This window comes from Rhinopithecus roxellana, chromosome 6 (genome assembly GCF_007565055.1).
Source record: "Rhinopithecus roxellana isolate Shanxi Qingling chromosome 6, ASM756505v1, whole genome shotgun sequence".
Classification (NCBI taxonomy): Eukaryota; Metazoa; Chordata; class Mammalia; order Primates; family Cercopithecidae; genus Rhinopithecus; species Rhinopithecus roxellana.
The window spans coordinates 51411847-51425209 of record NC_044554.1 but is presented as its reverse complement, the minus strand read 5'-3'; the positions used below and the strand labels follow the sequence as shown (position 1 = coordinate 51425209).

The 13363-nt window shown below is 41.7% G+C and overlaps 2 protein-coding genes across 4 annotated transcripts in view; one reads left to right on the top strand and one right to left on the bottom strand.

The window, feature by feature from the left end:
- The window catches only part of AGK (acylglycerol kinase), a 103264-nt gene extending 97950 nt beyond the window's left edge, over window positions 1-5314 (top strand). Inside the window, exons 15-16 of one of the 2 annotated variants that reach the window (XM_010359816.2) lie at window positions 1600-1684; window positions 2871-5314. In XM_010359816.2, the coding sequence (XP_010358118.1) occupies window positions 1600-1684; window positions 2871-3008 (223 nt within the window). In that variant the 3' untranslated portion in view covers window positions 3009-5314. The remainder of the gene's footprint in view (window positions 1-1599; window positions 1685-2870) is intronic. The other variant, XM_010359817.2, reaches the window with a different exon arrangement.
- The window catches only part of DENND11 (DENN domain containing 11), a 47765-nt gene continuing 36861 nt past the window's right edge, over window positions 2460-13363 (bottom strand). Inside the window, exons 9-11 of one of the 2 annotated variants that reach the window (XR_747622.2) lie at window positions 10621-12486; window positions 6622-6788; window positions 2460-2967 (exon numbers count right to left, since the gene is read on the bottom strand). Coding sequence is in view for 1 of the 2 variants with exons in the window: in XM_010359818.2 (XP_010358120.2) it covers window positions 12291-12486 (196 nt within the window). In the remaining variant the exon portion in view is untranslated. The other variant, XM_010359818.2, reaches the window with a different exon arrangement.

The following is a 13363-nucleotide window of genomic DNA, read 5'->3' as shown; positions in this document are numbered from 1 at the left end:
CTTCCAAGTCCTGTGATTTGTTAAGTCCTACCTCTGCCAGAATTGTATTGGTTAAGAACACTATAAATCAATCCTCCTTCAGAGCATCTGAGGAGCTGGTGTGTTCCCATGCCAACTGGTAATTTGCTCAGCTCTGCTTTTCTGTGCTTTGTCTCAGAGCTCCCTCTCGTGCCCACTTAGGGATCACACATTTCTGTTGCAGCGGCCTGGTCTCCATGGCTACTTCATTATCTACACAGGCACATAAGTTTGTTGTTCTTGCCTTTGGCATAAATTCTTCAGAGACTGAATAGCTGATTCTGCAGCCTTTGATTTTCTTGCTGTATCTATAGGAAAAGGGAAAATCCTGTTCCTTCTACAGAATGTCCAGAAATCACACAATCTTCATTGACAGTTTGGCCAGCGAGACCAGCAATATTCAAATTTCCTTTATGATACAGGGATCCAGAAATAGAGACCCCAATTCTATTGCTAAGGTTAGGCGAAGCCACTATGTTCTGCACTGTTAGCACCAGTGGCAGCCACAGTGTCCTTCTGTTCTCTACAGGAAGTGAAATCAAGGAATGTCTGTTTCCTCTGGACATCTGAAGAGAACACTGTGAAGTTGCATTAGAAAACTCTGATACCATTTCGTAGAATTACTGTTGTTAATGAATGATAAATAATGGACTAGTTTACCTGGATTAGCTTTTACTGTATTTCCACTGCCTAAAGGACATATCTGCATGAGGTGGAGTGTGTGTCTGAATATGCGCTGGAAATTTTACTCCATAGTCACTTAGTCAAGGTAGATATTGTATGCCAAATAGACTGTGTTATAAATAGAGTCATCCCACAGTATCCTTGGGGGATTGGTTCCAGGACCTCCCTCAGATACCAAAATCCAGATTCTCAAGTCCCTTCTATATAGTGGCATGGTATTTGCATAGACGTATGCACATCCTCCCTATGTACATTAAATCATCTCTAGATTACTTATAATACCCAATACAATGTAAATGCTATGTGGATAGTTGCTGTACTGTATTCTCTAGGGGATAAGAGTCTGTACATATTCAGTACAGTTGCAAAAATAGGTATTTTCTATCCTCGGTTGCTTGAATCCACAGGAGTGGGACCCACAGATAGGAAGGGTTATCAGAGAACTTCTAAGACTAGTTGTTCATATACATAAAAATATCTACATTAAAGTAAAAATATTTTCTCCTTCAAGTAATAAATCACAAGAAGTACCCAATGCCAGAAGTTTAGTACTTTTCCTAAAGAATTGAATTTCATTCTAATTTTTAAATTTGAGACTAACAATCTAAGAATTAGTTACATGTGGAATGATTATTTTTAAATCAATTTTTAAATCAAATTAAGAGCATTTCGGAGAAAGTCATAACTTCATGCACAGTTCTCTACATTCAGTCTAGAATGTATCACAATGCTAAGAAAGAATCACTGTGGAAAAATTATTTACAGAACTCTATGGCTTAATAGACCATCTGTCTACTTATGTAACCTCATAAAAAGGGGGAAAGAAGTTGCTACATTGTTGCCACCTAATGCAGTTGCCATCACTGGTCTTAAGCTTGCTTTTTCCTGTGCCCACAGAAGTCGAAAGGTGAGAAACCCCAAGCTGCACGCCGAGGGCACGGAGTGTCTCCAAGCCAGCCGGTGCACCTTGCTTGTCCCCGAGGTGAGTGGGGAAGGGGTCGGTAGACCCACAGCATTTGATTCGTTCGTCGTCGGCCTGCCCCTCTGCTGTGTCCCATCCTTCCTCTCTGTTAGCTACCCCACACACTTAGGCACGTATTGTGTGCCAAGCATTTTGCCAGGCTCTGGGTCATATTAGTGGGGAGCTGAAAAGGATGGCAGAATCCCCTTCGGAGTCATGGATTTAGAGTTGGACTCTTGAAGACTCCCATCGTTTTCAAGCCAAGGTTCTTCCCTAAAGTGGTTTTTAGGTCTCCTTTTATTTTTCCATACGTAAATAACGCAGAAGGTGACTACATTAAGACAGAGAATTGTCTAGCTGGCAAATGTTAACAGTTGCTTTTACTTTAACATTTTATATAAAGGATCTGGAAGCAGTTTTCAGTTCAACACTGAATTGTTCTGTATTATGAAATGCCATGCTTAGAACAACCCATATTAAGTGTGAAAAAAATGGAAATAGAATCTGGAATTGGGAGGTTATTCAACTGGCAACACGGAAAAAAGGAGGCTCTTCAGATAGCCTTTGAAGACATGTGGCCATTATATTACTGTATTCAGACAAGACTATAGGTAAAGAGAAGGTATCTCCATAGTGACTGGCATCACAGTTTCGATATAAATATTGAATTAAATGCATGAGTTATGGAAGGGTTTCATAAACTCTGTAATGATATTAATGTTCGTATACCTTAGGTATATCAAGCTAAGCAAGTCTTAGAGAATAATGAAAATGATCCAGCAGATATAATAGCTTGTCATAAGAGAATTAGCTGTCTTTCTCTATTTTTATTTGAGAAGGATTAGCATAATATAGAAGGACTATGTTTATGAGTTCCTTAAAGACGTTGCAGGACCCTTGCCTTTTAATACATATTTCAAAATTATAACCATGTTGTTCAAATCCCAGAATACTCTGGGAGGAGATGGGGCTAAAAAAAGAAAAGAAATCCTTTTTCATGGATGGTAGAATTAGGATGTCTCTAGAACCAGCACTGTGCCATCATAGAGTAGGCACTGAATGTTTTTTGTAAAAGAACGTCAGGGGAACTCCTCAAGAGAGGATGTTGTTTTCCGTAATGAACTTGTTCTGGTGCTGTTGTGAGACCCCAACGCCAGTAGGCCACTGATGTGGGTTTGAGCTGTTCTGAATATTCTCTTCTCCCCAGGGAGCAGGGGGCTCTTTTAGCATTGACAGTGAGGAGTATGAAGCGATGCCTGTGGAGGTGAAACTGCTCCCCAGGAAGCTGCAGTTCTTCTGTGATCCTAGGAAGAGAGAACAGATGCTCGCAAGCCCCACCCAGTGAGCAGCAGAAGACAAGCGCTCTGAGACCACACTTTAGGCCACCGGTGGGACCAAAAGAACAGGTGCCTCAACCATCCCAACAGTGTCGTCAGAGGGTCCCCAGGGCATTTTCATGGCAAGTACCCCTCTGCCCCCACTCCAACAGTGCTTCCCAAAGTGTGCTCTGTCACCTGCTTTGCGATCAGCTTCCATTAGTGCATGTTTTATTTCGGTGTGATGGTCGGCGCTCCTAAACACGGACTTTCCTCAGGCTGGCTCAAGATGGAAAAGGACTTTCTTCTGTTTTCTTCCAAAGTGCAACCACGGTGGAGAGCCCACAGTGGGCTGAGCCTGCCTGCGCCCCTCCATTTCTGTTCTTTGACCGTGCTAGGAATTCCAGGAAAGTACATTCCTTCCCTGGCGACCTTTTCCTATTTCTAGGCTCCTTCACGGGTGCTGCTGTTTTGTGAGCTCCGGCTCCTGTTTAGCTTTTATTTCATTTCTATCCTCAGTCCAGAAATGTAGGCGAGGTTGTTTCCCTCTCCAGCCATGGCTACAATACTGTAAATTGCTAGTTTTTATTTTTTTAAGTAGTGCTTCCTAAATGGTTTGCATGAGAGCCACCTGGGGTACATGCTGAAAATTGATTTATTTGGGGTCCACCCCAAACCTAATAACCCAATTTGGGAATGGGGTCCAGGAATATGCATTTTTAAAAAGTCAGCAACCCTTCCCAGGTGATTCTGTAGGTTGTCCCTCAACCGTACTTGGAGAAAGTGTTTTAAAGCAGTGGTCCACAAAGTATTCTGCTCACGTGCCCCCCAGAAGTATTTTGAAAAATCATGTATCCCCTCATCCATCTAAGCTGACATCTAAAATTTTTCATGGGAAGTTAAATAGTTGACAAAGTATGTATTTGCTGGTGTCGTGTAAATATTGGTATTCTAAAATAAAAACTGTTACATCACTATTTTAAACATATCCAGTACAATTTAAATATCATAACAATTTGACACCCTTCATTCATTTATAAAAATAAATGAGCTAGTTCTTTAGTAGTTGAACATTTCAAATTGGCTTTTCTCCTTCTGTATTTCTATACTACTTTTCAGCCAAGAATCCTATCAGAATGTAATCTATTATGCCTGCCATCTTTTAATCATTCACCCCATTATCTTGTCAACAAAAAATATAAATGGAAATAAGTTTTTTTAGTTCTTGCTTTATCTCAGTCCAGAACAAATGTTATCATAATTAAATGTTATCATAATTATTGGTATATAATGAAAACGGTATTAATATAATTCTTTGATGATTAAAAGTTGTTTCATTAGAATGTTCTTGATCCTAATTAGTTCATTTATCCAAGAATACATGAATGTGGTTTACAGCTGAGATGGGGTTAAACCTCAGCTGTAGTCCTTGTTTCATTTCTTTATAGATGTAAGCACATAAAATCTGTGGAACAGAATTGTTAGCAATGTTGTACCGTTCTTGGAATTCCTTTGGAATTTCGACAAAGATCACAGTGCTCTATCATCAAGAATTATTAATGATGATCTGTCAACTAACAACTTGATTAGATTCTCCTTTAGTCTGTTGAAAGCAGAGAACTAAAATCCACCTGATTTGCCAGGGCTTTGCCAGCCAGTCATTAGCACCATTTTTACTACCGCAGACATTTTCCTTTGTTCAGTGCCCCTGAGGTTCTCACACTCTAGGGGGCAGTGCACCACAGGAAGATCAATGAGGGAGGATTGTGAGGGGGAAGGGGAGGAAGCAGAGCTGGCAGGCCTTAGCTGCAGGCTCACTCTCAGGCAGATCCCTTTTAAGATAGAGGACATACACCATGCCCCCACATCCCATGGAGATAGATAGGAGAGAGACCAATGCTTTAGTAGATTATAGAATAGCTATGAAAAGTCCATGAATGAAGATCACAAAAAGGAAGGCTTTCTTATTTCACACTGTATTCTTTAGGGTGGTAAAAGTTCTGCTTTTAGCAAAAACATAACAGATGGTTCCAAACATCAGCATAAAGATCACTCATCCCATACCACCCACAGGTAAGAAGGAAGGATACTGTGGTATATGAAAATAAAAGTTGTCACCTGAGCCGAGAGCGTTTAGCATATCATGGTTCTGTAACAGTTTCAAGGACCAGTGCAGAATCTGGCTTTCTTCTCTAATTGATAGGCTACCAGTGTGTGTGTGTGTGTGTGTGTGTTCATTTTATGGTTCTAATCATAATGGTACATATAATTAAGGAAGGGTATGGAAGCCACTTTAGAATCTTATTCAGTTTTAAATATAAATATGCCTTGTTTCCTTGATTCAGGCTCTTTCCTGTGAGGGCCTGGCTTCCTTATTGTTGACTGCTTTGTTCTTTGCCTTGTCCTTCCCTATAAAGCCTGCATGGAAGACATTTAACAGTGCAACTAAAAGAGAGTGACCTGAGTGAGGCTTGTCAGCCAAAGCTGGAATGCTGAGCTATCTAGAGGAGAACCTAATAACCCAATTTGGGGATGGAGCCCAGGAATCTGCATCGGGAAGTCGGCCACCCTTCCCAGGTGATTCCATTTAGTACAAACTTTTTGACAGATTAATTTCACTCAGATGCAAAGATTAATCCCAGCACTTTAGGAGGCCAAGGCGGGTGGATCACCTGAGGTCAGGAGTTCGAGACCAGCCTCGCCAACATGGTGAAATCCCATCTCTACTAAAAATGCAAAAATTAGCTGGGTGTGGTGGCAGCCGCCTATAGTCCCAGCTACTCTGGAGGCTGAGGCAGGAGAATCACTTGAACCCGGGAGGCAGAGGTTGCAGTGAGCCGGATCACACCACTGCACTCCAGCCTGAGTGACAGAGCAAGACTCCATCTCAAAAAAAAAAAAAAAAAAAAAAAAAAAATACCATAGTTGCTTTCTGTAAGATAGAGTTTAAGATAAAGTTGATAAAGCTTTTTTCCTTTCCCTCACAGCTGCTTTGCACGTATTTGGATGCAGTTATATTTCCTAAGTGCCAGTGCTTCACATATGTAACTGATGCATCGGTTCTCACAACCACCCTAGGAAGTAGGTACAGGTTGAGCATCCCTAATCTGAAAAGGTGAAATCTGAAATCCTCCAAAATCCAAAACTTTTTGACTGCCACCATGATGCTTAAAGGAAGTGCCCAGTGGAACATTTTGGGGTTTGGATTTATAATGCAAAGATTCTAAAATCCTAAAACATCTGAAATCTGAAAATACTTCTAAGTCCCAAGCATTTCAAATAAGGGATACTCAGCCTGTAATAATATATGGTTACATAGCTCAGAAAATAGGAACCTGGCTTTGAATCCAGGCCATTTGATTTACAGAGTCAGTGATAGCAACGTACCCTATACTGGTTCTAAATATATACTCTAACTCCCCAAAAGGTTAAAAATGAAACAAAAGTTTAGAATATACATACACCAAACATTATATATATATACACACACACAAAATTTTAAACTGAACTTTGATAAGAGAGTTTGTAAAGTAAAAGGGTGGTGGTCTCTGTGGGATTCCAGAAGTTTCCTGATGTAATTAAGGGTACACAGCCCTGTCTCTTCTGGGTGGCATAGTTATTCCCAACTTTGTTTCCCATTACCTGGAGAAAGTCTGTCCAGACCGTGGCTTCCAGGACAGGTAGCAGCTCCCCAGTCTCCTCCATCGTCACTGTGAGTGAAGTCAGGTTCAGCCCCCATGGGCTCTGCTCATGGGGTGGGCCACCATTCCTTCCTACCACAAACCACTTTTCTCGGACTGGAGAAGGGACTGCAGCACACACGTTCATGTTAAAATGTGAACTTTAATTGTAAAAATCATTTTCTGTAAATATAGTTATATCAACCTCTCTGCACACAACTTGGTTCATATATATACAGATATGATATTCATAGATGTTATTTGTACCACAGAACAAAATCAATGCAAGAAACATTTACTCTTAGCTTCAGGATTAACCCCAGCTTTCTTTAGGCCTTAAAATTACCACCACTGGAAACAGAGAGCACGGCATACCTGGGCACACCAGTATTCAGGGCAAAATTTATGAAGTGTCTTACTAATTTCATAATATGAGGTAAAGACCCGAAACAAAAATAGATTCAGTCTCTTGTATTGCTATAACTCTTAGGCTGGGGTATTAATCAAAATAGGATTTTTACATTTAAGGCGACAGGGAGGCTATGCTGATTCTAACTCAGAAAGAAATGAGAAAACAGTTTTTCTAAGGCTACAACTATTTGTTTAGGCTTATTTTCCCAGACCTATACAAAAATTCAGTCAACAAGCTTTGGGTAAATAAAGGAAATTCATTTTGCTTTCCTCTGCTCTCTGTCCCTGAAGTCACTCATCCAGGTTGGCTGCTCAAACGCCAAGAATCTCCACCATTCTTCACTTGACAGCCTTCATGGACACGTTAGACCCAAATTTTTTTTTTTGTATAACACCATCTTAAAATTTTTCAACATACTGTATCTTTCTTTAGTTTACCCAAAGGAAGGAGTTTTCACTCTAATGTCAATATATTTGCAACCATCCAACTCAATGACCTCTGCGTGGACTGTTCACTTTGTGGATCATCTCTGGCTAATTTAAAACATCCTGCCTCATCCCCACATTCTCTGACTGGCCTTAGACAGCCAAGTAAATTTATTAGTCTAAATAAGCATTCTACAGCAAACATAAGTAATTCACACCTGGCCTGCTATGAAAATTAAATTTTCTGAATTTAGATCATATTAGCTCTAAAAGCCCCACAGTATGCTAAAAATCAAGAATAAATTCTAAAAAGATGAAAGCAAGGCTTTTTTCTCCATCATTTCTTTATAGAGCACTAGAAAATTCTTATTCCCCTTCAAAATTTGCAATTTCATCCAACTGCCCCTAAATTCTAGTTCCAAAAACGAATTAAAGTGCCAGTTATAACACTACCTCCCACTCCCACCTCTCTCAAGAGGCCTAAAAATAAGAATGATGACATTTACCCTTTTTTGTACTAGAGCTTTACTTAAGGTTGGTATTTTTATGTCAACCTTCCTAGGACTGTCAAGTCTACCTCCTAAAGAGCATGTCAAGATTTCATAGCACAATCTCCTTATTCACTCTCCAAATTATTTACAAAGTAAAACTTCTATGGGGTCTCAGCCACCACCAGATTACAAAACTGCCCATTTCTTCTAGAATAATAGTTTTAAAATTTCCTTCCATTTCAGTATATGCATACTCAGTTCATCACATAGTAATATCAATAAAAAAATAAACTTCCATTTCTTATAAGAAAAACATTAACTTAATTCACAGTTAGCCTTTTCCCACAACACTCAAGACTCCAGTAGCTTCTAGGAACAGAGGTATATTAGTAATAAAAATGGAATATTAAAAATCCATGACTTGGGAGTAAACGGAGCCCTTAACTCCTCCTCTCCCCCTACCTGAATCAGAAAAGGGTTTTCCTGAAATGAGGGGGGACGGGACTGGGGTCAGCAGGATTCTCACCTCCGTATAACTACAAGGTACAGGGGAGAAGACAGGAGGGATGGCCATTTGGCAGAATCCGAGCCCACTAGCTTGGGATCTATTAGGGAGATAAAAACCTATGCCTGGCATATTGGTCCCCAATCTAATTTTCTTGCCCATGTTAGAACTGTCATCACACTAAGGCAAGTTCACTGCCAAGCTGAGCATTATCCTGTTTTATTCATCCACCTGCCCACTCCTCCTCTACCTCTGCAAGGATGACCTATACAGGGACTAGAGAAAGCATCTCCATCCATTCCCCGGGCTGTGCAGTTTCAAAGGGAAATAAATGGTCCCTCGGGTCTCTGCCTCTTCTCAGAGGGTTGATGTCCTACAACTGAAAGCCTAATTCATTACTGCCCTTTACAAAAGCTTCCCTGAAGGCCTCAGTTTAAAGGTGAGTGATTTCATCTTTTATTGTGTTTGAAGGGCTTTCAATGTATCAAGACTGAGAGCAAATTCATCCTTATAGCCACCAGAATGAAAAACAATGATTTAGCCAAGATTTAATTTATCTTCTAGCTAAAGTATCATCGGTAGTTACATGATCAACAAATGTTCACATGTGGCATCTGGAAGCATGTGCACCTGTGTGCTAGCTTAACTTTCCTGTCTTGACTTTAAAGTGGAAGAAAACAAGGTAAGTTATAGATGCAAGTTCCTAAACTAAACTACTTCTATTGATACATCAATGATTTCAGCTTCCCTCCCCCTAATCAGATGGAGGCACAGATGCTATAATGGATGATGGATATGGAAGACAAAAGCCTTCTAATTCATTGCAATCATAATTTACTGAGGACTGTAAAGGTCCCAGGTGGGACACTGACACTGGAATTGTCTCTACCAGGCATAGGGAATGTTTCATGTTTAAAGCCCAAGCACATTCTAAACACATAATTTGGGCCATACTTTTATTCTGGTAGGGGATAAGCCCTACCATTTGGAACTCCTTGTGGAGAGTCCTAAGCCAGGAGTCAACTGGACATTTTCCCAAAGGCTGAGTAGTAGTATCTGCTGAGCCCACAGAATTGAAAACACCCCCTTGAACAGGCCTTTGTCATATTTTACATGGACACCAACAAGCCCCAAACCTGAATTCTCCTCCCACCTGGAATTTCTTCTGACTTACTCAGGAACAACAGGGCAGCCCAGCCAGCGTCTCAGGTCAGCAATTATTTCTAAACTGGCATGTTTCGTTTCACAGTATGGCATGAGATCAGGCTGAAAGCGTCACAGGAGAACTAGGCCTGCTCAGGCAGGCGAGGGCTGAGGCCCAGCAGGAGATAGTGGCAGAAGATATCACACCACAAGTTTCCAACCCTCCTCCAGGAGGCCAATGGTAATCATAATGCCCACCCCTAAAGAGCTTACAGACCTAGAAGTCTGTGAATGATGTTCAGCACTTTCTTCTAAACAAAAGCAGATGGTTTCTCAGAAAATATTTCACTGCCTCACTGGCACATTCTCCTTTGTGGCCACCCATACCCTGGCCCTCTGCATGAGCGGGAGGGTGGACTGAGACAGAAAGGTACCAAGAAAAGCACAAAGTTAAGGGAACCCAGAAGCCCTGACTCACCATTCAAAGGAAAATACAGGAACTTCATTCTCACCCTGCTACGTTTACACCAGCACTTCTGAGCTTGCAGTTAAACCCGCAGAGTGTTTGCATATAGAAGGCTCGGAGCAGAAATGCCTAAAACAGCTCCTCCTGGCAGATTCCGTAATTCCAGAAAAAGGTCTTCCTGTGTCCTCTAGGAGAATCAGACCTTTCCTTTCACTCCTGCTCCTGCCTCTAACCACCTACGCCCAGCTTAAAACACCCTGAACCTCAGGATACCACGAAAAGTAACCATTAGCCTTAAGTTAGAAAGGATGCCTCAACCCTTGAGAGGCAAGAGGAGAGGTTGTGTGTAAAGGAGAAAAAAAGGTGAGTCTTCAACCTCGAAACACAGATGTTTTTTCTTTTGTAAACATCCACATTACTGAAATGACAGCAACCAGTACTGCAGAGGAGAAGTGTATTAGCTGTACAGTTTACATTTCAATGCCCAAACTTATTTATATATTTACATAAAGATGTTACCTTGATTAATCAATGTCTGTTTGCATGTCCACGTGTGAATTTCTTCAGTTTTGATATTCCATATGAAGGAGCTACAGTGAAAATACTTTTGAATAAAGCAGTGAACCCTAAGAACCTTATCTTGAGATGAGATGTGTGACCCACCATTTGAATCTTATTTCTCTCTGCTGTGTACGTTAGTCTGGCTGGGTCTTGGTCACAGACATAGATGCACTGACGGCTATTCCCATAATCGAGCCAGGCGGGAAGGGGGAAGAGGAAGACATTATTTGTCACCAGCAACCCAGTATCCCAAGTCAAAATTCTCAATAATGGCCAAGAAGGCCTAAACTCAACCCACAGGAACTGGCTTTCTAACTGGTTGACAAACACGTAAGCTGCCCTCCTGCAAAAGCCAATCAGAGGACAGGCAGGTGAAAATGGGACCCAGCCTAGAGCAGAGCACTTCAGAAGAGAATGAATAAATCCATCAGTGATGCTCGGGGCTTCCTGACCACTGTCCTGGGTGAAGGCACTGCCACGTTTTCTCTCAGCAAATCTGTTATGTCCCTGGATCCAATGATTTAGCCTAAGGAATGTCACCTCTGCTAAAGAGAAGTGTGTTTGTGAGGGGTCCAAAATGATGAGCGGTCTTGTTAGCATCATGCTTCACCCTCTGAGTTAACCAGCTCAGATCCTTGCTAGATTTCGGAATCCAGTAAATCTGTGTTGATCCAGAGTTGCTGCTGCTAATGCCTCCAGAGAACTCGTGTCCAGATGAAGAGACTTAGAGTGACTTCTCCATCCTGTTCGAACTTCAACTGCTCTATCCTCCAGTAGCCCAAACTTCAGCCTTTAAAAATACCCCTTACTCCAAGAGCATATTGAACCCTTAAGAGACTAAATTGGAAAATTAATTTGCTTGCAAGCTCCAAGGCCAGCACTGGCCCTTAACAGTTCACCAATTCATCCCAAGAGGAGGGGTTTGGAGAAAGAGGAACATTACATTGCATGGCCACCATGAAGTTACTTTGAGGAAGGTTTCAAGGCTTCAATCTACAATTTTAGTTTTAAGCTCACTGATAAGCAACTTCTGTCATTCTGACCATAAGATAAGCTCACATTTGGTGTCAGAAACATCCTTTTTTCCTTCTTTGTGGTCCCTACTCAAGTAAACAGAGAAGACATAAAGTTGCCCCAATGAACAAGAAAAGGGATTTGATCCCAAGACTCCTAGAGCTACTAAAAACTTTAAAAGATCATCCGGTCTAGTTTCTGCCTTTAGGCAGATGAACATCTTAAGGCCACAGGGAACAGATGGTTGTCTTATTCTCAAATACATCAAGGGACAAAGACCGCACAAACTTTCTGAACAGTCCATCCCAATATTTCCAGAGCTCAGCCCACTCCTAGTGATACAACTCCTATGACCAAGCCCAAAGGACCAGCAGCTCTGGGAGAAAGTGGCGGATTTCAATATCCTAACATGGCAGGACACTAAACCAAGGCGATCTCACCTTATCTCTAGGGAAAAGGGCAGAAAGGAAATTGCAAAAATTATGTTTGTTGGAAAGTATAAACAGTATTCCTTCGTGTCAACTTAATAAAAAATGAGGCCCTCTGGGGTCCTGGGGTGAACTCCAGGCTGCTGACATCCCACATGAAGCGGCTCCCGGTCCTGTTGGCTCCTCCTACGGGCAACAGGGGTTGTCGATGACTAGCATGACATCAATGCCATAGGCCTCCAGCAGGTCCAGGAGAAAGCTCCGGTCTCCTTGGGGGTCTAGGCCCATGCCCCGGGCATGCTCTGCTGTCAGAGTTTTATCTTGACTGGCAGACACCTCCAACAAAGTCTGAAATATCCGGTTGTTTTGTTCTAGGAAAAATCTGCATTTAGAAGACAAGACACAGGAAAGGAAGGGGTAAAAAAAACTCACTAGATAATCCACATATGGGGAACCAAAACTATACTGTTGTTTAATGTACTTTTCAGTGGATTCGCAGGTATCTTAAAACAAGAAAAGAGTAAAAGTTAAACAATTATTCAAGTGCTATTAAAGTTAGCAAAGAAACCATTTGGCATTAATTATGGTGTGATTAGGGAAATCTCTAAACAAGATGGCCTGTCAAAATCCATTTTCCTGTTGAGGGAAGTGACCGGGGTTTAAACACAGCCTGAGAAGAGCCCCCCACACACTGCTTTTCTCTTTCTGCTTAGTCATAGGAGGAAGCAAAAATTCAACAACAACAACAAAATGAACATGAGCCAACATTACCCTTGGGTGTTTGCTCTCCCTTGATGACTCTTTGGGAGGAGTGAGATGCACAGATCAAGATTTAAAAGTCACTGCTTTAGAGTGCTTTATGAACAAACAAGCCCTGTTCAGGACAGTGCTCACTGTCTAGTTAGACTAGACACTCCAGCCCCATATAGCTCTCAGGTCTGCAAAGTGTCCGGTGCCTGAAGTGGCCCTGGGTGCTCAGGAATTTCAGACACAGTGGCACAGGTCATACTGGATGAGACAGTGGCTGTGCTCAAGTCTCAGATACTTTCCACCGAAACAGGATGTAGGTTTTAGGAAGTCCACTATTAGAATCACGGTGCTGCACCTTTGTAGAAATGCCCACATTAAGTTTTCAACATCAAACCACAACCTCACCCCTGGAAGACCAAACAGGAAGCTGGGAGAATTCAGTTCACACCACAGAAGGCTACTTCACCCAGCTGTCTAGGAATGCAATCAGTGCTGTGAGGTGGAAAGGC